This window comes from Aptenodytes forsteri, unplaced genomic scaffold, assembly GCF_000699145.1.
Source record: "Aptenodytes forsteri isolate BGI_AS27 unplaced genomic scaffold, ASM69914v1 Scaffold15, whole genome shotgun sequence".
NCBI classification, from domain to species: Eukaryota; Metazoa; Chordata; class Aves; order Sphenisciformes; family Spheniscidae; genus Aptenodytes; species Aptenodytes forsteri.
Window position 1 is genome coordinate 3,930,958 of NW_008795129.1, and position 26,229 is coordinate 3,957,186.

At 47.6% G+C, this 26,229-nt stretch overlaps 1 protein-coding gene across 3 annotated transcripts in view; it reads left to right on the forward strand.

The window, feature by feature from the left end:
* Nucleotides 1-35: 35 nt before the first annotated feature.
* The window catches only part of LOC103897609, a 32,499-nt gene continuing 6,305 nt past the window's right edge, over nucleotides 36-26,229 (forward strand). The window contains exons 1-7 of one of the 3 annotated variants that reach the window (XM_009277691.2): nucleotides 36-92; nucleotides 10,088-10,938; nucleotides 18,292-18,453; nucleotides 21,023-21,209; nucleotides 22,217-22,371; nucleotides 23,599-23,625; nucleotides 25,145-25,263. In XM_009277691.2, the coding sequence (XP_009275966.1) occupies nucleotides 50-92; nucleotides 10,088-10,938; nucleotides 18,292-18,453; nucleotides 21,023-21,209; nucleotides 22,217-22,371; nucleotides 23,599-23,625; nucleotides 25,145-25,263 (1,544 nt within the window). In that variant the 5' untranslated portion in view covers nucleotides 36-49. Of the gene's footprint in view, nucleotides 93-10,084; nucleotides 10,939-18,291; nucleotides 18,454-21,022; nucleotides 21,210-22,216; nucleotides 22,372-23,598; nucleotides 23,626-25,144; nucleotides 25,264-26,229 lie in introns of all 3 variants that reach the window. The other 2 variants (XM_009277690.2, XM_009277692.2) reach the window with 2 other exon arrangements.

Below are 26,229 nucleotides of genomic sequence, written 5' to 3' on the forward strand. Positions count from 1 at the left end.
CGGGCTGCCCGCACCGCACCGCTGCCGCCCCGGCCCCGGCCCCGGCCCCATGCTGCGCTCCCTGCTCTCCGGCTGCCTCTGCCCCCACGCAGGTAAGGCTGCGGTAAGACCCCCTCCGCTTCAGCCTCCGGCCGCTCAGCTCCTGCCCCGGGGCCGGCGGGGGGAAGGATCGCGCTTTAGGAACCGACTTGTCTTCCTCTTAAAACGGGTTTATTTTGCATTTGTAAGCGTGGAATGGCTAGGGAGAGAACGGCGGGGGGGGCGGTGCTCCCGAGCGGTCTGTGCGGGAAGGAGGGCGAAGGGCTTCGGATGGGAACGGCGAGGGTGAAAACGGGATCGGCATCTGAGCGGCTGCGCGCACATGTCCCGCCGGTACCGCTCGGGTTTTGCACTGAGGTGAGGCAGGTCGGGTCTGCCCTCAGCCCGTCACCGCACTGGCAGTGGATATCGGACGGCTTTCTAGGCTGGTGCATCCCCATCCAACAGAGATTATCCCGAGTTTGAGAGGTTTTATTTGCTCCTTCCTGCTCTGTGCGGATGAGGTGACCCAGGCAGGGAAGGCAGCTATGGACCTACAGCAGATCACTTGTCATTTTGTAAGTCTGTTGTCAAAATCAATGACGCAGTCTCAGACTGCCTTTTTCAGGCACAATGGGTCTGGTATGTTTTATTCCTTAGCCAGTGCTGCAGGCTTTGAGATCACAAGCCCCAGGTAGCAGAATCTCCTTAGCATCCCTGTTTGTCCTTCATCTTGGCTTGTGCTAGCTGTGAATGAGATCTCCAGCTTCTGTCTCCATTAACGTCACTGCACTGGGTTGGTTTGCTCGGCACGGAGGTGGCTACAGACAGGGTTTGCCAGAGTCTAAGCGTAGCATGCTGTGCAACAGCAGGATGGTAAAGATGTTGCAAAACACTGTGTTGGAGCGGTTATACCTCCCGGGGTCCTGACTTCCCATCTGCATGCTGAACTCCTGCCCCCTTGGACTGCTGCAGTGCAGGCAGCTCCTGTGGAGTCACCAGAGCTGCCATGTTCGTGGGCATCTGCTCAGGCACCCACTGCTGGGATTGTGCTTCCCAGCGCTCCTGCTCTGGGGCAGCTACTCAGAGCTCAGTGTGAGCTGGAGCCTCTCTGAGGTGGCCTAGCAGGTAACTGCTGGGCACTGTGCTAGCAAGGGCTGCCAAAGCACGTTGCTCTGCCTGGGTTTGGTCTGGAAACTGCATTTTTACCCAATGACACAAAGGGCTCTAGAGCAGTGCTGCTGTGAGAGCACTCCAGCATCACCACAAGATGTGGAGACTGTTTGAAGAGATGCCATTTTACAGTATGGTAGAAACTGCTCTTTTTTTCCCTGGATGTAATTTGACCATGGACTTGTTTCCCCCAAGCTATATAGTGCAAGCCTGATGGCAGGGTTCGGAGGGGAAAGGAAGCTTGCTCTTCCACATGGAAGTGTCCCTCCTCACCCAGACACAGCAGTATTGTCGTAAGGGTAGGTGGAAGCTTTGGTGGGGGAACAGACTTATCACACAGAGCACTGAGGAATCACAAAGAGATTCAGCTAGAATTTCTCCAAATAAGAAACAGGGACCACGCTCCCTAATCACCTTGGCTGGAAAGAGGCACCAAATATTATTTGTGTCCTGGTTTGGACCCCCCCATCTCTACTCAGAAAGAGCCAAGAATATGCTGTTTCTTGCAAGCTTTGCAGCAGGGACTTTAAAGTTGCATCTCCAAATGCAGTTTAAGATAGAGAATATAAACCGAACAAATCTTTAAAAAAAAAAAAAAAAAAAAAAAAAAAAAAAAAAAAAAAAAAAAAAAAAAAAAAAAAAAAAAAAAAGAAGAGTGGCAGCTCAATTGGCAGCTCAATAACAGGTATAGGCTGGATCTTCCCCCACTCCTTGGGGGGGCTCTCAGAGCAGAAGTATCAGGGTGGCAGGACCTCTTGTATCAGCAAGTTCAGTTTACTGCAGCTACAGAGCCCTGCATCACCACCTCCTCCTCCTTCTTGTAATCTCACCAAGGTCCTTGTGTGGCTCCAGCGAGAGCAACAAACTCAAAAATTGTCACCACTCTTATTGCAACCATGAAAGATTTCAGACATACCGAAGAGTATGGTTACACCTGCCCACTGCTACCTCGTTTGAGCAGAAGCAGCTCTCTGGGGTTTTGCCTAGGGACAGCAATGACTGCACATGAAGAATGGGTTAACAGTGACCTTTCTGATATGATTCATGAGTTTCTTTGGCTTCAGTTGAAGCACTGGGGTCTTAACAGGCTTTGGTCTGTGGGGCTATTGAACAGTTGTTTATCCAAGCTTATTATAGGCAATAAAACCTGAATTACTACATACCTGTCATCCCTGGGGGGCAAGTTCCATCCTTGCAAAGGGCCTCCTGTCTCCTAGTTGGTTTCTGCCTGAATACTCCCTTGCAATATGAGGCAGCCTGCAAATCAGATGGGCAAGAAAAGATCTCCTAGATTAGACAGTTTTTGCCAAGGTGTGGTATATTTTTTCCCATTGTTTTCATTTTCTGCTCAGACACATTAGCGAGCTGTGTGCCAAATAATCTTTTGCTATTATACAGGGCTGCTCATGAGAGCACCATTTCCTTTATTTAAGGTTTTGAACCTTTCTCCTGAAGGAGCACACAGGAGTTTCCAAGGAGAAGGATTTCCAGGTCTTCAGTGAGAGCTGTCATCTCCCTGACAAAGTCTCACAAATAAGCTCCACAGGTGACTGTGGGAGCTGAGCCTCCCCCCCTACCCCAGGACTGGTTACGTTGCAGAGTAGGGAGGACTGGGGCACACATCCTTGTGCACCAAAATTATCCTTGGCCTGGTTTTCCCACTGAGCTATATATCCAAATAAATAAGTTGCAGGGTAAATGCAGTAACGAGTGGGAGAGGCTCTTTAAGCTGGCACTATGTGCAAGGTCAAGTGTTGGTCTAAAAACTGGTGACTGCCAGCCTATGCAAGTAACTCCGATAAACCAGGTGGTCTGTGGGGACCTGCTGTGCCCTGGGACTTTCTGCCAGAGGTCACTAATCTATCAGACCTGTCGCTCTGTTTCAAAAACTTCACAGGTCACTTGGAATGAATAGAAGCAAGCTGTAAAAATGTCAAGTGTCCTCTCTACTTGGAAATCCATTTCCTCTTTAGTTTACCCAACTATATCCATCAGTAAACAATCAATCTCCCTCTCATTCCTCCTCCAATGCCTGAAAAGACCTATAATTATCTCCTCCTCTTCTAAAAATATATGTATTAAAGCAATGAATGCCTCTTCAGTCAGAGTCCTTGAACCCTGTTATCTTTCTCTCAGCATATATTTTATATGGATTCATCATTACCAGCTGCAGCTATAGGGGATCTATAACATTTCTGGTCACATTATATTACCAAACTATCATCTGGAGGAACTTCACGCACTTAACTAATAGTGAGACTGGAGAACACCTTGGAACCAAACAATCCAAGAACTTTGTGCTTTTTGTTCAAGGACTGTCCGAGATCTCATCTTTGTTGTAATTATTCCTTTGCATTCAACATTTCAAGCAAATCAAATTGTATATATACTCCCATGAAATCCACATGCATTTCAGTTCCCCAGTTGGATAAATTGAAATGTTGAGAATTGGGTCTATCATGCAAATATTCAGTTACCACATGGGAGTATGTTCCTCTGCAAATGTGAATTTTTCAGTCACAATTCCAATAAAAACCATTTCTATGACAGTGATTTTCAAGCCTTCACGAGTTTCTGCCATTGTAGATAGAGGTTGTAACTGGTGCAATGAAGACACAAGACCTTTCCATATGCTCCCCTTAGAAATTCTTAGGCTCATGATTGTCCTAATTGTTTAGGAGAAGCCCTTGCTCAGATTGGGTAGCCCAAGATACAGCAGCATGCTCACAGACTAGCTTTGCTTGAAAGGCGTTGGGAAGGCAGATTGTCTGCGGAAACTTGGTGTCAAGCAGCACCCCTGCCATCGCCAGGACTGGCATCAGGTCTTCAACAGGCCTGTGAAGCACCAGGAAGCGGGGAGATCCTCACCCCATGGAAGTCCATGGCAAAGCTCTGTGGAGATAGATTTCCCTCCCAGAGGGTCAATTGGTAGCGGTTGCTGGGTTTTCTTGGGTGGGGGTTGTTTGTTTGTTGGGTTGCTTTGTTTTGGGTTTCTTGGCAGCGTAAGAGTAATCCAGTTCTTCTAAGTATTGGGGTCCTGTCCATGCAATGACTCCCTGTGCCCACAGGGCTATGCAAGGGACAGCCATTGCCCAGCTAGGAAAGTAACACAGCTCCTGTGTGCTCTGTGTGGGGGCCAGCTGGTGGGCTAGTGCTGAGAAGGAGGTGCCAGCACAGCCCCACCACCCAGCCCCACCCCTCAGCACATGTGGGGGGAAGAGTCAGCAGCAAAAAATGCCTATTGTTTCAGAAAGGAAGTGACCCCTTTTCTCTTAAATGCTGGGAAATCGAGACCTCATCATTGGTGAGAAAAAAAAATCCCCTCTCTGCAGTGAAAGGGAAATACCACCTGAGCTGTACTGCCAGCGGCGTTAGAGAACGTGTCGCAGCGAGAGGACTAAAGGGAGACTTTGTAAAGGAAGGAAGGAAGGAAAATGAGGGAATGCAAGGACTGAATAGGAGAGGCAGCCTTTCATTTCTAGGTCAGGAGTTCGACTCCAGCTCACTAGTCACTGCTGCCTAATGATTCTTCAAAAGCTGATGATCATCTCTTAGTCTGTTACTCGGAGGCCACAGCCCCATCACAGACCCTGTCCTGTATGGCACAGGATTTAATCCTTGGCACAGCTGGAGCTAGAGAGGAGTTACTAAGTGGGCTGTGCGGGTCTTCTATGGGATGCTGAAAAACCTTTTCTGGGGCTTCGCATGTGTATCTCGCTCCTGTGCTCAGGGCTAAGCAGACTGGTAGGAATGATGGGGTTTGACTTTGGTCTTCCTTAGCAGGGCAGCTGTGCAAAATCCCTGCTACTCCAGAAACCCAGGTCATTGGTGATGCCCTTTGTTTCTGGTGCTTTGTTCTTGTGGCACACTACAGTTGGAAAGTACTGGTCTTCTGGACTTAAATCTAGAGGGTGTTGCATGTCTTGTGGTAGACAGTAGTGGGGAGAGGAGTAGGCACTCTGAGCATCTCTAGACTGCTCACCTTGTGCCTCTCCCTGGGACTGCCACCCTGCCAGCACCACCTGCCATGGATGGGTTCACCGTGCACATGAACCTTGCAGCAGCTCTGGGGATAAGCAGAGGGCTGCCATGGCTCTAATGCTGTTATTTGTAACACAACAGCAGACGGAGACAAGCAAAGCTTTGGCTCCAGCTGTGCCAGTCATTGTGCGCAGGTTTAACAGAGATTCTCCCCATGCCAAGCAGCCTACAAATCAGGATGGACATTTTGAGAAGATGGGTGGGCACAAACCAGAAGGGAGGAGAGCAGCACAGGCCAGCACTGTATGGTAGAGCTCTGTACTGCCACTAGCAGCATTCATCCCACTGCCAGCCTGGCCTCTTCCCACCATCAGTACTTCCATTAGCCAGATGCATTGGAAGACCATGTGCTATGACACTTGAGTTGGTGCATCAGAGGCCAAGGACCCCTCTCAGGGATGTAGCAGAGCTTAACGGGGCTTGCACTGAAGGAAGCCAGTGAAACGTGGCTGTGAGCCACAGATGTAGATGCAAAAAAGAAAAAACTGGACCTGGATTTCAATGCTTTGGAGCATGGGGATTTGAATACAGGCTTTGGCTTGGCTTACTAGAAAGGTGGGAGCTTTTGCAGGAATTGGGCCTGGGCAGGACTGGGAATGGCTGGGAGTTTTGCCTGGGCAGTTGTTTGAATGCATCTCTTGCATGCAACTTAACTTGGGATAAAGAAGCTGCTTGAAAGCAATTTCATGTTTAGATACCAGCCCTCCTTCCTCAGGTCAGAAATCTCTATATTAATGCACTACGCTGTGCCCTGGCAGCTGCTAGTTATTGTGCAACAGGAAAAATACACTTGGACTTAAAACTCCAAGGAAAGGAAAGCTTTGGGACAGCAGCCGGTGGGAGGGTATTCACCTTTGAAAGATTTAAGTTTCTCTGCTAGGCTTTGCTAACTGCCAACAGAGAAGTATCCTAGAAAGCAATTTGGAAACAAAGCAAAGCAAAGTTCTAGAGACTTAGCTGGGACACATCAATTCCTTTCACTCCCTACTAATTACCTTCGGTTATTAGCTAGTTCACTGTTACTACCTCCCCATGAGATGGGAAGCAGTCTTATTCTCCAACTGTACAAGCACAGGGAGTCCAGCAACTTGCCCAAGGTTACACATAATCAGTCACCGTCACTTACAGGCTTATATTACAACTCAGGGAACCCTGTTTATCTCTCGTGTGATTACAGAGCCACATAACCCTTTGGAGGGCTACTAAGCAAGTAGCACAAGTTAACCTGAGACAATGTTTGGCCTGGGCACGCATTGCCAAAGATGCTGCAGGAAGCTATACTGATTCCTAAGCATGCACACACAACTCCATTCCCTCCCCTGCTGCCGTACCAGTGTCCCAGCCAGCTGTCTGAAAGCAGCATCTTTTGGTACTTTACCTCCACCCCAGAAAGGGTGTGGAAAACCAATCCAGGGGAAAGGAAACAAAAAACAACAACAAATCTTGGCTGATTTCCCAGGAGCAGCAGTGTCAAACCTGGGTGGCCTCCAGCACATGTAAATACATCTTACCAACCTTAATGCCACCGTTCAGCTCTCTGAAGTTCTTCACACCTCCTTTCAGAAGCCTCTGCGCAGCATTGTAACCGTACCCCTGCAGCACGCTCCCTCCAGCGCCAAGCAGGAGTCCATCTTCCCTGCTTTGCTCTGGGCCCCTGGTATTGTTGTACAAAGCACTTACAGGCCAAGTCCTCAGCCAGAATTAGCTGACACAACTCTGTTAGGGGCCCTGGTAATGAGCTAATTTATAGCAGCTGAGGGTATGGCTCAATTTTCTTTTTTATTTGTAATTGCACAGATGAGCTTTAATTGCACCATTCTGGTATTTGTTGGCAATGTGCTTGAAAGAGCTGAGTGTTTTTGTATGCCTCTGTCAAGATCTGTAGCAGAAACAATCTGCTCGTTGGAAGCCCCATGGTTTAGTTTCCATAACCCAGTTAACAGAGAGGAAGAAGAGACTATTCCCTCACTGAGGTGCAGCAAGAAAAACTGGAGTTTCAGGTCACTGCCTTAATCATGAGCACAGATGACCTCACTGACCATGCGAAAGTATCATTGAATGAATGAGAATGAGGTGCCCAAGTATGTTGCAAAATCCTGCCATCCTTTGCATCCATTCTGAACTTGTGGTAGAGCGGGTGATAACGTTTTGCATCATCGCAAGGGGTTGGGAGGATAAATCAGAAATGCTCAAACACTGTGGTTACTAGGACCTGCCAGTGCTGAGACCAATGGTTTGCAGCCTAGAACAGATAAACAAGAAATTGTTGTGAAACCATTCGATGTTGCTAGTGACCACAGGATGGGGAAAGCAAAGGACCATATTATCCACAGCACAGACCTTTCTCAGCACTGGAGCTGTTGGCATTGAGGGGACCATCACGCAGGGGGTCAGAGATCTCATCTCCTTTTTAATTTTTTTCTACCCCAGTCCAGCTTTCTGGTACACATTGTAGCTTTTGTAGTCATAAAAAAAATATGAATTAAAACATCTGACATTTGCTTCTGTAAGTGGCAAGACCTCATTTTAATATGCTGCTTCCTGATTTCAGACAAAGAAATATTTGTGTAGGCCAGGGTGAAACTGGTTAAGCAAGAAAAAAAGGGGCAGATTGAAAGACAGTGAGAGAATCTCCAATCAAAGGAAAGCATGGCATGATTAATAAGTGAAGGCAATCAGAGTCTGTGGGAAGGGACTACCATTGCATATAGTAATTCCTGGTAAGAGTGACAGCTGTATGATTTGTTCTTAAAAAGAAAGTGCAGCAATGCAACTGCTCTCCTCCTGACTCTTAGTGGTGGCGGTGTGCTATCTGGGGTGGTGATGCCATCAGAAGAGCCTGTTAGCCTTCTATTTTTCATGCAGATACAACGCTTTGCCTCTCACTGCTGAGAGGTGTTTGCAGCTGAGCAGGTAGATCCTCTTCACTCCAAATCAGCAATGACCCAGCTCCACCTCCTCCTTCCAAGACCTGGCACCGAGCTCCCTCTTACAGGTGGCGTTTTGCTGTGCGTGAAGCTGCAAACCAGGCTCCCTATTCCTTGTCCTCAGTCCAGGGTCCATCACGCGCATCCCAGGAGTGGAAGAGCTGTTACCCAGCCCAGCACAGGCAGCTCCTGATGAGCTTTCCTGTGGCATTTCTGTGGGCAATGTCTTTCTCTTGTCCCCCACCACAGCAATGTACTAGTGTTGCATCGCTGACGGTCTGGCACCGACTGTCCCAAATGTGGCTCTTTACAGTGGAGAGGCGGCTGTGAATCCTGCCGAGGGAGGCAGCTGCAATTCTGTATATGATAAACAAGATCTTCTATAAGGGGCTATAAGCACTACGTGCCCAAGTGCCACAAAAAGCCCATCAGATGGGATTATTTATCACTGACAGCCCTTTTGAAAAAAACAGTGTAAAATATTAAATCTATGGCTGCCTATGGACAGTAAAGGGCATGTTTCAATGCTATCCCAAGAAATTCTCAAGATCAAATAGAAGGAATTTAAATAAAATAGAAAATGATTCATGTAATAATAGATAGTTTGGCCTTAATGAGTAAAAGTTTCCCTTGCCTGTGGACATTGCAGAAAGCAAGCTGGAGGAGGGAAGGCTGGAAAACAGGTTATTTCTGAAACAGGGAGTTTTCTGGGTTACCATGAAGGAGGGCTGCACAGTACAGCTCTCCCCACTCTACCGCTAGTGAGGGGTCCCAGGCTTCTCTGCCTACTTAGGGATAGTTACATTACCAGGAGTGAGTTTGTGAAGCAGCTGCTGGTTTGGTGTCAGGCAAAAAGGAAGGAAGTAAGAGAGGGGAATGAAAGGAAATGAAGTAGGAAGTAAGATATCCTGAAAAGTGTACGCATTGTAGCCCTCTGAGGTGCTCTGGGTCAGGCACTAATAAGGGAAAAAAAAAGATACCAGAGAAACTGAAGTTTTGTACTGCAGCAATTCCTTGTCCGAAATCCATGAACAGATGGATTGGGAGCTGAGACCTGCAGTTAGCTAAAGGATGGATGCACACTGGCTCTCATCCCAGTGTGAACCAGAAGTCTGCACTGTGAAATACTAGATTCAGAAAAACAGTAAGAAAACCTGGGGGCAGTTCTACAACTCCTGTAGATAAACCTTTCATCCAGAGACTGTTCTACCACATTACCGTGTAAAATAATTGTCATGTGAAAACAAGTCTTCTTTGTCCATGTGCAAAAAGCTCATGAACAAAGCTGCCTCCATATACTTTCTCTTCACAAAGAAGGTAAGAGTTCATTTAAAGAAATGACTTCATAGCTAAAACCATACAAGGAGTGAAAAAAATCTACAGTGCCTCGTTTGCTTTTCCTATCAGTACTTGCTTTTCGTCACCTGTATGTGTGCAGAGAATACTGCAGAGAATGCCAAACAGTTTGCAAATTGCTTGTTGCCACCCCAAATTCACTTAAGTCTGCAGAAAGATGGATTTCATTTTACCCTTTTTTCTGCTGGTTCAGAATACATATAATCAGAGGAAATATTTTAGCCTCAATTTAATGTCTATCGTGCTGAAGAACAGGTACTTCTCTGCATCTGTATGCAGGTAATCACTAAAAAGTTACCTGGCTACATGTGTTGTTTTCTACCTATCTACTAGATCAGAACTCTGTGTGCTTTTGTGACTCCCCCTGAAGGACTCTGGGTCTATGAAACACAACACTTCTGTTGTAGCAAAGCCTACAAGAAAGCTTCATATAGCTCAAGAAAAACAAATTAGGGCTTCCCCCCTCTACCACCTTACTATAGAAAGTTTTACATTTCACATCCCTCAGGGGATGCACTATACACTGAGTTTTGTAGCCTCTTGTGACCTTCTCCTTGTTCTCTTTTAAGCAGGTAAGAAGAGCCCACCTGCTGAGGACAAAGTCGTGCTAACACATATGAAGATACTGAGCAATGAAGGAATTCAAAACCCAGGTTTAATCCCAGAGGCTCCAGCTGACACAGCCTGCACAGAAGAGTCCCATCTCCCCAGTGCCAGCCTCCCACCGGGCTGCCAGGGAAATCCGAATGCAGCAGCCGCACTGGCAGATGCAGACTACGCAGATGCCCCGGCAAGTACAGACTATGTAGCCACACTGCCTGACCTCAGCGCCTTCGAGTCCAAGTGCCGACTTCACAGATTCTCCAAATTTGAATCCGAGGACTCGGGGGTTGAATTGCCAAGCGGGGCTAATTCTCCGTCAACGCCGACGGGTTCAGAGAAGAGCTTTGTGCTTCACAGCAGAGACTCATTTTGTGACTCAGGCGTGCTTAGCACTTCTTCTTCTCCAGAAATTGACCATCTGATAATGAGAACATGTAAAGAGCATGCCAGAAAAGTCAGCCACCAAGATCCAGAGAGCGAAAAGCAAGCCGAGTACTACAGCCAGGAGGCAGATGCTGTGCAGGGTCCTACAGCTTCCCTTGAAGACTTCAGTGTCCCTCAGGAAGAAAGTCCCGATGAACATTTTGACCAGAGCAAAAGGCAATCGCTGGAAAAGGAAGCTACTCCAGAGACGGACCTTCCCAGGGAAAGCACTCTTCCCACCCCAGGTCCCATAGAAGAGCCAAAGACAATTGCTGACAATTTCCCAGAGAACTTTGGCAGCATGCAAGACCTTCAGATCCATGGACATCAGCTGAAGAAGTACCCCACAAGCGACAGTCTGGATGAATACATGGATGAATGCTGTAGACTGAGTGAGGTAAGAAACACTGAAACTGAATCTTAGAGCTAAGCCTGTCCAAATACCTCAGTCAGGGTTCAAGTCCTATTGTTTGTCATGAACTGAGTGAGTTAGAAAATCTCCCCTGAAACTGTTGTAAGCAGCAAATCATGGTAATTGATTTTTAAGAGCTCTTTTCATAGCAGTGAAATTCTGAAGTAATTCACATATCGGGTATGGGTAAGGATGACTAACAGCTCATGGAGATCTGATGTTTCAAAAAGCCCTAGATTAGAGGATGGACTTGATTCTGGTCTTAAAATGAAGATTGTGAAGTTAGTCATCATCCTCTGATACATGGGACGGGGATCAGAACATAGTTTCTTTTTCAAGGTCAGGTTATTCCTGTTCCTGGGAACAGCTGGACTGTTGTTGGGGTGCTGAAATTTGGAAAGAACTTGTCTAAGGGGTAGTTCATTCCTGTCCAGGCCTGTCCTGTCCTCTTGAGCCAGCTCTCTCAAATAACGAGTGAGCAAGGAGCTAATGCACAAATTCAAATCTTTGCTGGGCTGGAGACAGAGATCCCATTTTAACCCGCCAGCACAGCTGTGATGGACCAAACCGCAAAGACATAATTTCAGCAGCTTGTCCCCCTCTGGACTCCCTCTTTTCCCCCTTGCTGGGTACACTGTACCACTGACAGGAGAATAAAAAGCCCTTCTGTGCATCTTCTCCCATAGTGGATGCTGGCAAGCACTCACCCCAGTGCTTTTGCCTGAAGCCCCATGCTGCCGACACGCAGACAGACCGCTGCCTTGCCTGCCCGCTGTGGTGGCTTCCATGAAGCAGCAAAGGAAAGATCTAACGGGGGAGCTGATTCCTGACAGAGAGACCAATGAGCCCCATGAGCAAAGGGAAAGGAGAAGGGCAGACTAGGTGAAGAGGGTCACACAAACACAACAAAAACATCAAACAGTGCATAATGGGGATTTCTTTTTGGGGCATTCATTGCGGTAATAGCGATGAATTGGAATGGGAGATGGGTGGGAGGAAGCCAAGTGACAAGTGCTGTGTGCTATGCATATAATTTCACCATGACCTCTCTGCTCAGGCCCTGAACCATCAGGCGATGGCCTTCCTCTCCAGCATGCCAAACCCTCCCAAGCAGCGAGGAAGGTCAGAGATGGCCCATCTCTGTTAACATTGCATATCGAGGCAGTACAAGCAACACACGATCGAGCTGAGCAGCCTCTTCCTCCCCAGAGCTGTCTCACACACGGCAGAAGACAGATGTCTATTTTGCACAGTTCCCAAACAGTCAGCGACCTGGCCTTTTGGCAGAGAGTTCAAAAAGGACCAGAACAGGAGAGTTTGACCACAAGGGGACTTTATAAAAAGTTACCTAAGTTCTCTGTCACGCTCGGGAGGGTTTGCAGCCAGCTTGGTCTTGTCTGACAGCTCTGGCTGCCCGTGAAATTCCTTTAAATCCTTTGTGAAATGGAGCCTCCGTTTCCCAAAGCAGAGCATTTAAATAAACAAGAGAATAAATTAGGAAGAAGCTGCAGAGGAAATGAAGCTCTTGGTGGCTTATCTCCCCTCCTTTTTAATATCCTCACTGGCTGAGTGCTAAAGCTCTGTGCCCCAGAGCACTTTTCTTTGTTTGTTTTTTGAGCTGTATAAATACAGCTGTGACCTAGATGCTGGGGAAGCTTGCCCCTCTTCACAGAGCACCTCCAGGCTGCTGTATCTCAAGAGCAGCGCTCTTCAACCTGCTGGGATGCCAGGTAGCACCCAAGATGACTGGGGCAAGAAATGCCCACGGCTGCTGCACAGCCCTGCAGCTGCTGCTGTGCTGTGTGCCTCAGAGCACAGGGACAGCCTCCTGCAGCTGCAGAGCCTTCTGCCCTCGCCAAACCTGCAGAAGGTTGACCTGTCCTCGCTGTCATGCAACAGAGGCAGGACAGAGTGAGACCGACTCAGAAATGATGTCCAGATGATCATCTGCCCATACAGCTAATGGGTGCAACTTGGTTCACCCCAGCTGAGGCTCTGCTCCAGGCTTACTCTGTGGTTTTCACATTTGCCTGTAACCTGTCCAAAATACAACATGGTACTTAGGAGCCAATCTCTTGTCTGGCCTGATGTCGTCTCAAGGACTCAGATACCCCTGGAAATGCAATCAATGTTGTCTGAAAGATAGCAGGCCAGTACAGGGTATTCCCACTCTGCTTGGCAAAGAACATGGCAAACCAAATTGTTCCATTGAATCAATTCCTGCTGCATTAAGTTCATGTTGATATAAGCCAGTATAAGCACTCTTGCATCTCTATTTAACGCCAGGTGAGATCATTATTTAATTATAGGTGACAGCGACTTCCTCAGTTCTGTTGCTGGTTTTGGGAATGTAACTCTCAAGTAACAGGAGAGCAGGTGAGATTCCCCAGCCCAGCTGGCTGTGGCAATGCCAACAGCACTGTGCTTGCCGGCACACCGTAGCCGAGCAAGGATTCATTTGCTGGATGAGGATGTGCCTTGGTGTCCTCCTGGCCTCCTTCAGTGCTGAGGCCACTTCCAAGAGAACAGGAAGGAAAATGCTGAAAAAGAGAGACTGGAAATGACCAAATGTTTTGACCGTTTGGATTCATTTGGTGAATGGCTTTGGCTGAAAATATACATCAAATCATTTCAGTCTGGCGTTTCTTAAACAAAGCTTTCTGATCTTTTGTTTTGAACTGTCGTTATTTTGAAATTTGCCTACATTTAGAAAGATGAAAGAAAGTGGAAGCTGTCAAACAACAAGTGAAAGAACTTTGAAGCCTAAATAAAAGCATTTCCTTTTAAACCAAATTAAATGTTTGGGGTCAGTTTGAAGATACATAGCTTTTGATGCTTTTGCTTTGCAAACAATTCCTCACGCTCCATAAAGTTTACATCTAAAGTCAGCCCATACCCCTAGAAGGAGAGGGTGGGAGCATTGTCATCATTAAATGAAAAAAAACCATTATTCACACAGTGCTAATTATCCTGGGCCAAAGCAGGCAAAATACTTCTCTGCAGAGAGTGGTACGGTTCAGGGGAAGGATCGGGCAACCTGTGATGGACAGCCCCGTAGCCTGTGCGTGCCGCTCAGAGGAAACCAGAAGCTATCAGCAAGCGCAGCCCCTCCTGGACAGCAGGGTGGAGCCGTCAGAAATATACAGCACGATCCCTCTCTTTCCTGTTATTCACAAGCCTTTTGGTGCTGTCAGCTTCCAGTGACAAATGCTTCCCACTCAGCCTGTGGCATCACTAATCAGTTGCTCCAAGCCCGTGATGGGAGGTTTGTAATTACGTATCTTGGCTGTTGGCGCAGTGACCATACTGCCTCCGTACTGGCCACGCTAATGTGGTGGGAGCGGGCAGTGAGGGATTTATGGGAGGATGGAGCATGGTATAACTCAAAACTATCCACAAGAGAAAGTGAAGAGCATTGCATGAAGCGCAGAAACCTAAGTCACCGCAAGAAATATCAGCGAGCTCTTGTCTGAATGAAGAAGAGCTTCGCCTGCAAGCTAGTCCTGCCCATCAGCTTCGGCTCCTGCTGCCAGGTCCAGCCCTGGACAGTTTTCCATAGAGCCCAATTGAAGAAAAGCCCATCGCGCGCATCAGAGTAACAGATAATGGCTGAAATGAGGCAGGACAAAGTGCTGACTGGATGATCAGAAATGCAGATTTTGATTATACCTCAATTGGACAAGAGGCTTGAAAACAACCGTCTTTCTTGCAGCTCCCACTGAACTTCAAACCTTTGTACTGCTCAGATGCTGCAGTGAGCACGATGTTACACGTACACAGAGACAGAGGGACAGGCTCCCACCTCTGCGACCCTGGTGGCTTCAGAGGAAAAATGTGATTTTACACCAGTCAAAATATTGACTGAAGGGCCCTAAATAAGCCAAAGTTCCCAGTGCAGATGCTGATCCTGTATTTTTAAGCTTCCTAAGAAACCTGTGGGCCAGCACAACTGTGACAGTTTATTACCAGCTGAGCAGGGATAAATGTACTGAAAACCTGTCCCCAAAACTTAGTCAGGTGAGCACTCACAAGGGCAGAGATCTCTCTTTAGTTACACGGGTAACTCTGCAGGGTCAAAACCGTAATGGGAGTAACTCAGCATAGTATAGCTGAGAGCCTTGGATTCCTTTTCTTCCAGCTGAGGGTCTGGCTAGGTCTGATATACCTGAAAGCAAAATCCGGCACCTCTTTATACATTATGTTGTTACTTTCCTAGTACAAATTTAACCATCTGATTCATAAATTGTGTCTGCCTGATCCTCTGCATCTTCACCTTCAAAAAAGTAGGTGAGATGTTCTTCCTTCATCAACTCAAAAATGGGCACATGGCTTTTGTTCAAATACTATTTGACAATCCCCATGTGTGGAATGGGAAAAAATTCAGTCCCGTTAGGTGAAGTTTTGGGAAGCTTCAACCGGGAGGACAGAGACTGGAAGAGACTCATCCTGGAAAATGTTTGCAGTTTTCCTATGGTTGCTCACCCTCCGCTGCTATCATAAAACTCTCTCACAGGTACTGAGAGGAAAATATTTAGACCAGAATGTAACAGAGCAGGTTCTACGCTGCACTTGGCATGACCAGAAGATAGTGAAGGCTGTTTAGGTATTTCCAGTCTATGGAAAAGAAAGTCCTGGAAGCGTCCCTAGAGAGGCCCTCTCTGAGCAATTGTTTTGGGGGAAAGCAGCTAAATTACACAAATTTTCTGTACTGAATGCCTGCCATATCTGAGCAATCCTGATGCTAACGGACTTTGTGGCAGGGCAAGCAAGGTGAAACATCCCCCTTAAAAACTTTTACCCTTGCATGCTGCCCACAGAGGTGGCTGGCCCTGCAGGGATGGGCAGGCACCGCAGGCTCTGCCTGATTTACCTTTTGCTCATTCGCGCTTGCTGGGATCACTTCAATAAAATGCAGATTAATTTCCTATTAAATAGCCCAAACTGCCTGCCCTGAGCAGCCTCTGAAGGATGGCTGTGAAATAGGGGCCTCCAGCATATTGAGTCCAACCTTCAGTCTGGTTTAGGTCCCCTACAGGGGTAAATCCACCTTGCCCCAAAACCTGGAGCAACTGCTCTACACCTTTTCCCTCTCATTTTCTGGGGACCTGCATTTATTCTCAGGAGTTGGAAGTTCTCTCTAACTTTTGCTAAAAGCCAGATTTTCTCCATGCCTGCCCAAAACACACCTTTGCTTTCAAGTGCCTTCAGCCCTAGGCACAGAGCACTGGAAACCAGGGCCACCTTCTCCTCTCCTCCCCTGCCCTTTTTGCCCTATAAACCTAGCAGCCGCGGACACGAAGCAGGACCTTACAGTATTAAGCACTGGACAAACATGGAACAAAAAGAGAGTCCCTGCCTGAAAGAGGTGACAGTCAAATGCTTCATGCTCTCTCCCCAATCCTGAGGTTACAGCCAAATGTTTTACTTCATCCTCTTTTCCAAGAGCTCCTCTGTCCCTTGTAGTCTTCCCTTGTGTTTCTACACCTATAAAAGGGGTTGGATTTGGCTCACTGTCTCCGTAGGGCAATACAGACATGCCATCAGTCACTGCAACAGCAAACTGGCAGAAAGGGGAATTGTTAAACGTGCAAAAAGACAGTACAGAGTGGCAGAAAGCCTACATTTTCAAGGAGAATGAGGAACTTTTGACTACCCATTTTGGGACAGCTTAAAAAAAACCCACAGATTTTCAGAAGCTAATACTCATGTACTTTCTGAAAATCATGCTTCTGAAGCTGGGCACCCTGAAATTCCTAGCCACTTTCAGATATGTTGGTTATAGTGCGTTCGATTCAAGCTTTTCCGAGCAGGCACCACGTGGGCTTTGTTCTCCCTGTGGGTCCTGGGGCTGTGCCCCTTCCCACTGCACAGACACACTAAGGACTCAAGTTTTATGGCTGAGTAACCTTTGTCTTGCCACCACTTCTGCAGGCTCTGCCCGAAAGGAAAATAAAAATCATGAATGTGAATGACTGGTTGGCTTGGAGTTATCATTTTTTATATGATTTCATGCGACCTCTGTCCCAACCTCAGACACAAAAGCATCTGGACATAATAATACCTGTTTATAAATAACATTGTATCATCATTTGTTTAAAAAGAAGTAAATTCTAATGTTGATTATTTTTGAACACACCATGAGCTTTCTGACATAATGAAAAGACAGGAAGAGTCCCAAGGCTGGCATTTCCCCAAAAATGTAGATTGTTGTGGGAAAGGAGACAGAGTAAGCTTCCTGCTTTTGTAGAAGGAACTTATTTTTTGAAGTTAGATAAACTTAGAGCACTGCTTTTGTAAAGATCGAGGCTTATTTTACTTACTGATATCACATGCACATCAGCAGGCAGCGCCAAGGTGGAAGTGAAGCCTCTGCATGTATTTGTTAGCAGCACGTTCAGCAGAGTCCGCTGCGGCACGGGAGAGGACACTTGCTGTGCACGGGGAAGTCCTGGGGCCAGAAATGGTGAGGTGCAGAGTGGGAGGCTGGGAAGCACCGTTGCCTTTCCTCTGCCGCAGGATTACTGTCTGTCGCCGGCACTGCCCTTTGCTGAGCAGCAGTGAGACTCTGCAGATCCTGGGTGTGGAGAGATCAGTGGTACAGAATATCCTGCCATAGCCAGACAGCAAGCTTGATCCTGCAGACTTTCTTCAGGCATCTCTTAATGACTGAGAAAGTAGCAGCAGGGACGTAAGCTGGGCTCTGCTAAAGACCAGTGGAAAGATGTTCTTCCACTTTGGCAGCTTGGTTCAGGCACACGTCCCTTTCACTGACCCACCAGTGATGAGGGTCTGAGTTCAGCTGTGCCATAATGGTTACAGATTGCCAAAGGCAGACAAAATGTCCCCCCAAGTTGGTCACAAAGCAGCAAATCACTGCAACCTGCAGATACGTGCCTTTGAGTGGAGGCCAAGCTCAGCCTCGGTACCCATAAGTGTGACTTGCACTGAGGGCTGTGGGCTAAGTGAGCCATACTAACCCCAGCCATCTATACCACACAGTAGAACTCTATTTGTTTGTAAGGGTCCTGTGGCCGGTAAAAGAAAAATTAGTCTGGGAGGTGGAACTAGAAAAAGGCTGTCATGAGGTTCTCCTCTGTGTCAGCCGGTGATCAGTCAGAAGAGTCCCTCTGATGGAGCATCTTGCTGAGTAATCCAGAAAAGAGCTGTAAGCAAGCAACGCTGTAGCTCAGATCTGGCTATAACCAAAGCCCCTTGCAAGAGGAAGCCTGAGTATCTTTACCACGGCCCACGCGACTGTAAGGAGCGTGCTGGGCTCCCAGCTCCTAGTAAGGATTGCTCTGCTGTTACTCCATGGTCCAAGATGCGTTGTCATTGCAGGTGAACCAAGGTAACAGCAAAGCCCTGGGATCTGGTCTGGGATACCTGGAACACATTTGCCAACTGATTGAGAAGATTGGGCAGCTGCAGGAGCACAACCTGCGTCTCCAAAAGCAAGTGTGCAGCTTGCAGAAAGAGCAGAAGATGAGCCAGATAAAAGAGGTAAGCAGACACCATAGTATCTTCCACTAAATGATATACTCAAGGCCCAGATGGAAAGTTCCAAGTCTGTGTGAGGGAAGATGCTAATTTACTTGACCCCACACCCACCTGGGCTGGGTGCTCTGGTCTTCAGGGAGCCCTCGCCCACCACAGTGGGCTCAGGTTCCCTTACAGTGGGCTTGGGTTTCTGTTCTTGCTCAATTTTGTTTCCCAGATGTGCTTGCTTCTGTCGAGTTAAAAATCATCCCTCTCACCTCATGTGACGGCCAGCTTGAAGTCAGTAACTTTTACTTCTCTACAGTTGAAAACTCCCAAGAACACATCTCCCCCCATCAATGCTATCAAAACAAAACATTTCCATGGACGTCCTTAGCAATTGTGTTTGGAACTAAAAGCTCTTTCTTTTGCTTCTGGTTTCAAACTGTCAAAATCCCAGAATTTCCCACAAAACAGACACAACGGGAAAGAGAAGCAGCGGTACCGTGAACCCAACTCCATGCTCTCTTTCCCTTCCTGCACTTCTGAGCTGCCAAATGAAGAATCTCTGACATGAAACATCTCAGTGTTCCCATTTGTCTTTTTTTATCAGCCAGAGCTAGCTGGGGAATTTGACTGAAATTTGCAAGTCATTTCAGCATTCTCCTAAACAGCACTTTTTAGCCCCTGCATATTTTGTTCAGCTCTACCCCACCTCTGCCTCTCAGTTCTTTTTCTTTGGCCATCACACCAGGTTTCCAGCTTTTTTCCTCCCCTCCCTTTCTATTTATTTTATCACTCCCCAAAGGAACAGAAGGGGTTTGTCACACTCAGCTATTTCTTCCCAGCCATGCTGTGGCAAGTCTTTTATTCTCCCGACAGCATCATTCCTCCCCCGGTGCTCCTTTCCCACCTGCTGCGACGGGATCTGCAGTAGGTGACTGACTCCTTCTCAGAGCCGAAGCCAAGTTGTGAGTCAGGTTGCAGAGCAGAGTAGCCCGTCATTTCCCTGTACCCATCTCTCATGCTCAGAGGAATGCAGCCTCCTACATAGAGCCTGGGAATTGTTAATGCATTTCCTGAAGCTTTACAACTGTGAGTCATTGCTCAAAGTAACTCTTCCAAGCTGCAAATTCAGGGTCAAATCTTCATCTGGTGTATGTGCCCGCTCCTCCCCAGCTCCCACTGAAATGAAAGGCACCGTGCTTTCATTTAAATATTTGAAACTTTTATCTTCTTGGTATTTTCCAAGATCTCTCAGCAGTGCCTTCTCAGCCACATTTGTCCCATACTGTTCAGTGGGGAACTGGACCCCCAGATGTAACATCGCATCTTGCAATGTGCTCTACAAAACTGGGTGCTCTCTCTCAGGTATCTCTGTGGTGCCTGCACCTCCTGTATCTAAGCAGCTCTCCGTCATTTTCCTCTGCAGAGTCACAGCCGCTCTGTGTAGAAGAGGAACACTACTAACCCCATTTGCCATGAGATGTGGAGGTTGCTGCCCACATCGCATTTTGGAGGGCGTCCTAAGGCTACCTTCCAAACCATGTTCACTCTCCATGCAGACTATGAGCATGGAAAGGTTTTCATGCCCCAGACACGGCTAGCGAAGACACAACCCCCAGAGCAGATGGCTTAGTGTGGTATTAAGAGCTGGTCATGAGGATTGTAGGTAGCCAGTGGTCCCAGTGCTGTTCTTGAGAGCTGTACAGACATCACCACAGAGACTGATGACATTTCGATCCTGGGACACAAAGGGAACACGGTTACTCCACATCCTTTGCTTTACAGGAAATCTTTAATGCCGTGAGTCAAAAGCAGCATATTTCATCAGGTTTTCAAAGCACCTCCCAAAGGTGTAGGTAATGCAAAGTGCCATGCTGCTGTGGCAACATATTCAGATAAGATGTTACATTAAAACTTGTCAATCGCTTGGGGGTCTCCAGAGGTGCTAAACTGGTGTTGGCCTGTCCTGGTTCCACCGATACACAGTTTGGTTCCCCTTCCACTTCAGCTGGATAAAGCTCTCCTTGCTTCCTGCCTTACTAAACTCGTGTGCAACATGGCTGTGCAAGGTAGAAAATCTCCCCTTCCCACCACACCAGCTACAGCAGAAGTACACCAGCTGAAGTACCACATACAGTGAATCTGACTGGTAACATGCAAGCGAACTATGGCATCCCATCAATAAAAATACAAGATACTGTTGTCTGTGCACATTCCAAAACAAATAACATTATCTTAAAATGCAAGTCACTGTTATAACAGATCTGTTTATTTACACAAATGCCTTAGCTGAGCAGCTCTGTGTTTAGAAACTTGTATTCAATTCCTTCTGGGAAACAAACCCAAAAGATGCTGAGTATCAGGCAATTTAAACACGAGTGAACCCATGAAAAATCTAAAAGGCTGAGCAGCCTGGAGTTGGTAATATAGAGAATTAAATAATTTGTCCTGAGACCCATCAGAACCCAGACAAGGCTGGGCATCCCTGGGCTGGAATGATTGCAATTTGCCTGTACCATTGCACCGCCCGGTTACCTTGGGCCGTTACAGCCTGAGAGTCTGCATACTTTGTTTTTGTCTGGTGTAGGAGTACCTTCTGCAGCATTGCTCCTGTGGAGCTGCCAGTGTCTTCCTCAACTCGTACCAAGACATGAAGACGTTTTTTGCTGGGAGGAGCAGACCTCACAGCCTCTTGGTTCAGACTGGAAACCCTTCTGATCTTTCCATCATCCCAGAAATAGGAGCGAACGCTGAAAAGCTGAGCAGCTGCAATGGTGAGTTCAAATACCTCTAACCTGCCCTCCTGCTTGCCACCAGTTGGTGAAATAAGGTGACCAGCATCTTCCTTTTCCCTAGGAAAGAGATGGGAACAGAGCAAGGTGTTAGTGGAACTAAACCTTAGCTGGAAAGCTGAGAGATGCGTTTTAAAATGCTTTGTCTACACCTAGGATTTTAACGCTGCTTCACACGTGTGAAGCAGGACTTTTTGCTCTGCAGCTGTGGCTACAAAGATTAGGACAAATGCGTTATAAAATGGGTCTCGCTTTTGGAAACTTAGCATGCCTGAATGGGTCCATTAGTGGAGCCCCTCCATGTGGCTTTAAAATCCCCCCAGCCAAGGTAGGATTTGATCTAAGATGGAAAGCCTTATGCCTGTTGTTAGTCTCCTACCCTCTCAAGCAGGCACAGAACACATTCCTGGAGGATGACTTATTCTATAGACCAAGTGGAAATAAGCCCCAGCTGTAAAGCTTGGATCCAGAGACCAACTTTTCCAGAAGGCTGAGAAAGACTGGGCTCAGCCTACTGATGATAAAGCCAGCTGAAAAGTCTGGATCCAATGTTAGATGTGAACCAGCCCACTAAGCGAGGCTGATTAGCTTATTTCAAACCTTGGACTTCAGCCTGCCTCTAATACCTGCGAAACGCAGAACATCAACACACCTCCTAGCAGGATTGAGTCAGAGTGTAAATGGCCTTTGGGATCTCTAGTGCTGAGGCTCAGAAATGCTCTTTCCTGGCAGTTTCAGAGCAGGCCTGGAAGGAAAATAAGACCATGAGGAAGCCATTAGACAGTCCTGCCGTGGTCAGACACTTTATTAGAGCATTTACCTTCTTTCCACTGCAGTGTGGCATGAAGACACATGAGGTCTCATCCCATCATTAAGTCCTTAGGGTTCTCATCCCATCTGGAGTTGCAGCTTGCTGGCAGCACTGCCCAGAGGCTGTCCTAGCAGGACACTGCTGAGAAACGTGAGCAAGTCCTTGCATTTCATTGCAGGAAGCGAGAGATACCCGGAATCCGGAAACAGCCAGCCGATGGTGGGGCTCAGGAAGTCGTCAAACAATAGGAACAACAAGGAGAATGAGTACAGAGAAGCTGGTGGTATGGCTGAGGGACAGGCTTTTCCGTCAAAGGACCCTGCAGTAAAAAAGGTGAGTGATAAGCTTGGAGTTAGGCTCCAGGTGGGACCTGTTGGGAGAAGCAGGGAGAAGTTCTGCTCAGGCAGATCAGAGTGGGGTGCCGGGAGAACAAGCCAACCCTGTCTGCTGCTGAACGGGGCCGGGGCAGCGAGGGCCAGGGTGCTCTGTGCCTCTCTGCTCCCAGCCTTAAATGAAGACAATGGCTATGTCTTTATGCCAGGAAAGGCACAAACAGAGCACTGGTGCAGGGGAGAGGAGCACTGCAGACAGCAGCATGGGCTTTAGCCCTTGCTAATTCCAGGTAACTCAACACGTGAACTCTGTCATAAGTATCTTCGCTACTGCTGCTAGCGAGATTAAACCAAGCACACATTCATTACCACATATAAAAATTTTAGTGGGTCAATCCTTAGCTGGCAACACTTATTACCAGACTGGCAGCCTATCAGTGTAATTAGCTCCAGTCCCCAAAGCGTGTTTCAGGGAAAACGTGTCGCTGAAGTCCAAGGGAGCCAGGCCGAATGCTTTTCCTCTCCCTTTCTTTCCCACTGTTTGTGGCTGCCTCAGCACTTTCAGGTTCCGGTGGGGATCAGAAGTGCTGAAATGCCAGGGCAGAGGCTCTAATCAGAGTATTCCCGGCCCAACAGGAAAGAGGAAGGAGTAGGTCTCTCACGGGAAAGACCTTCTCATGAAATTTCCTCCCCAAAGTTGCAAATAGGTTGCGAACAGTTCGATGAATTTCAGAAACCAAATCAAGGCTGAATCCTGAAAGGTGCTCCATGCTCTGGCTTGTGTCCAGCCAGCTTCTGGAGTATAAGCATTATTTTAAGCACATGGGAAGCCCTGATGACTTCACAGGACTGCAGAATCAAGATCCACACTCTTTAAACTGAATCCTCGTGCTCTTTTGTTACACCACGCCTTAGTATTGTCACTTAGTATTGCATTTTGTACCCTGAGCATGAAATGCCCCATTTACTTCTACAGTGCGGGTACTGTATGGGAATCCTGCTACACCAGTCCCCAGGCTACTAGGTGCTATACACATGAACTGGCAGTCTAAATACAAAAGAGAGAGATTATCGCACACGTGAGGGACTGAATCATAAAGAGATAAAGGACGTGACCAAGCCTATGGGTGGACTCCAGGGCAGAGCTGAGAACGGAGCCCAGTCTGTTCCCAGCACTGTGAGATGGTCTTGCTGTCTTGTTATTAATGTATTTGCCTTTTGTTTTTAGGGTCTGGACGTCAGCAAGAACATCTCGGTATGTACCGCCTTTGCAGAATATAACTTGTACCCGCATTATCATGGACCGAGCCCCTGTAGTACACAGCGTTATACATGAACAAAAGAGGTTCACTGACCCCCCGAAGTCTACTACCAAAGTAACAGACACACATGTATTATGACTTACTGCATGTGGTCCGTTGTTCTCCACCCCCACTGCAGACAACAGCTAGCTAGCCTTCAGGAACAGGCAACGGCTCAGGCTTGCTGGGATATTAGCAGGGCTTGCTTTTCTGGGACACCACCAGCACAATGAGGGACTAACTGCTGAGGCCTCCAAAACCCGTCCACAGCATACATTAATCCTAGTAGTAAACACAAAGGTTTGCTATTTCCATGAGTAAACAGTCTCACTTACGGGCAACTAACTCAATAGCACAGAAACTGGTATTGCAGTTTTCAGCTGAGCCCATGCCCTCATCTGAAGTTTTGAACTGAAAACAGCAGAGCCCCGAGCAGAATTGCCACCATAGGCTCTGCCTGGGCTGGTGCGTGCGGCTGGGCAGCCGCCAGGTTGTGCTCCCAAGGTGGCCCCGACTCATGGAGTAATGGCTCTGCTGGTGGCACAGTGGGAAGGCACCTCGGGACAGGGCAGAACAATGCCCTGAACGTGACAATGGTTTGAGAACTTCACTGAAATGGGAGTCGTTTCTCCCCATTACGCTCGTCCTGAGGCATGGTCTTTTTTGTGCTGTTCCTAAGGTTTTCCAGCCATTGCTTTAGGGAATTTAAAACAATGTAGCAAAAAACCATGAAATTTTTTGATGCATGGCTCCTTTTCAGTTCATGAGTCCAGATGAGCTCAGCCCAGAGAACAAACATTAGGGAGGGCCTCATGAGACTCCCTGGCCTCCTGATAATCTCTATTAGCATTTCAAATGGGAGTGCCCAATAGCTGTGGCTTGCGAGGTGACAGGGAGACAAAGGCTTGATCTCTTCTAATTCATGGTCCACAAAAGTCACCACCTTGAAAAGGGCTGATACCAATGCACCTGGCCTAACAGAAAGGAGAAGGGAGTCAAGCTGTTTTATTTGGGTTGTTTTTGTTGTAAAGGCCCCCCTGGGTGCATGTGAGTAGGTAGGAAACCAAACCGATCTTTTCCTTTAGTACAGTATAACAATAAGGTAAAACGTGCCTTTAGGCAGCTACTCAGCACTCACCAGTGAAGCGCCCTCACTCTGAAACCTTAAGTCAGAAAGAACAGCAGGGTCCTAGACACGGAAATGTTACCAAACAAAATACAAAAAGGATGGTGTTACTGGCAGTTGTCCCATCCTGTCTCATTGTGTCCTATACAGGTACAGGCTGGCCACTGGGCATCATTGCAGGGTGTTAAAAATTCTTTTGTGGGACCTGACTCTTATCTATCCGAAATAAAGAAGCTCCCCTCTTCCTACCACCCTGGAGTACCCCAAAGTATCATATGTTGGCCAGATGAGGTCTGCCAGCAACAAGCCTCTGGTCCTTCAAGTTGTGGTTTCTTTTTGCTCCCTAGGGTGAGAGCCATGCTTGGGGGAGAATGAGAGATCTTATGAGGAAGACACGGCTGAGAAACCAGAACAAGCTGGGGCTGTCCTCTGCTGCTCTGAAGAGGTCCTGCCCACAGTTGTACAGGTAAGGCAGAGCTGTGGGAGATTTGCACTTAGTGTTGGGAGGAGGTGGTGGGAGATTTACCTCTGGTTGTTGCTGGCTGGAGAAGACCCCTCCTTACCTTCTCTCCATTGCATATGGTGGTCCTGGCCAGCACAGCCATTTGCTTCCATAGCGCCTAGGTGCTCCAAGATCCCAACTGGATAATGTTACCTGTATGAGAATAATGGAAACATTAGGGTCCCTAGAAGACGGTGCTTATCCCCAACAGGGCAAGGGGATGTTGACAATTAGCCAGAGCCATTCTATAGCCTAATTATTTGTCTTTCTGCTCCCTCCTAAGCATTACAGTCACGGTTAATGCTCTCCTCTGTCCACCTTCACACCTTTCATCCAGTGGAACAGTAACCCCTATTGCATCTGATGTGTGATGGGACAGTCAGGATCAGCTGGAAGGTTTCCTGTCAGAGGAAGGGGAGATGAAATTTGCTGAGCGTGTGCTCACGGGTGGGACCGGCTTGTTGCTGTAGATGAACATTTGGATCAAGCATGAGGTCTTATTTCTATTAAGAGATCCATGCTGGTCCCTTGGGCAAGTTTGTCTACCAGGCTAGTTACAGCCTGGCCTCTGAGCTAGACACACACCACACAGTATATCTGAGGTGATGACAGTGCTGCCAGCTACCCCTTGCACAGATACTCCCCGTGCGCTTGCCAAGTCCTCCCAGCTGGTCTGGTGAATTTAGGGTGTTTGTGTATATAATCAGGTAACAGGAAGAGCCTGGGTATCTTACTCACCAAAGCAGGAACATTACATGGAGCTGCGCACCTCCCTGTGTTTTTTCAGCTGAGGTCTCAGTAACCTTGAGCGGAACAGCTCAAGTGTGCTTAAGCCCTCCTCAGGTTTTAGAGGGGGTGATGGTGGGGAAACAGCAGTTGTTTAAGCACTCAGGAATGTCCCATTGTTCCCCTTAGACAGCCTGTACCTAC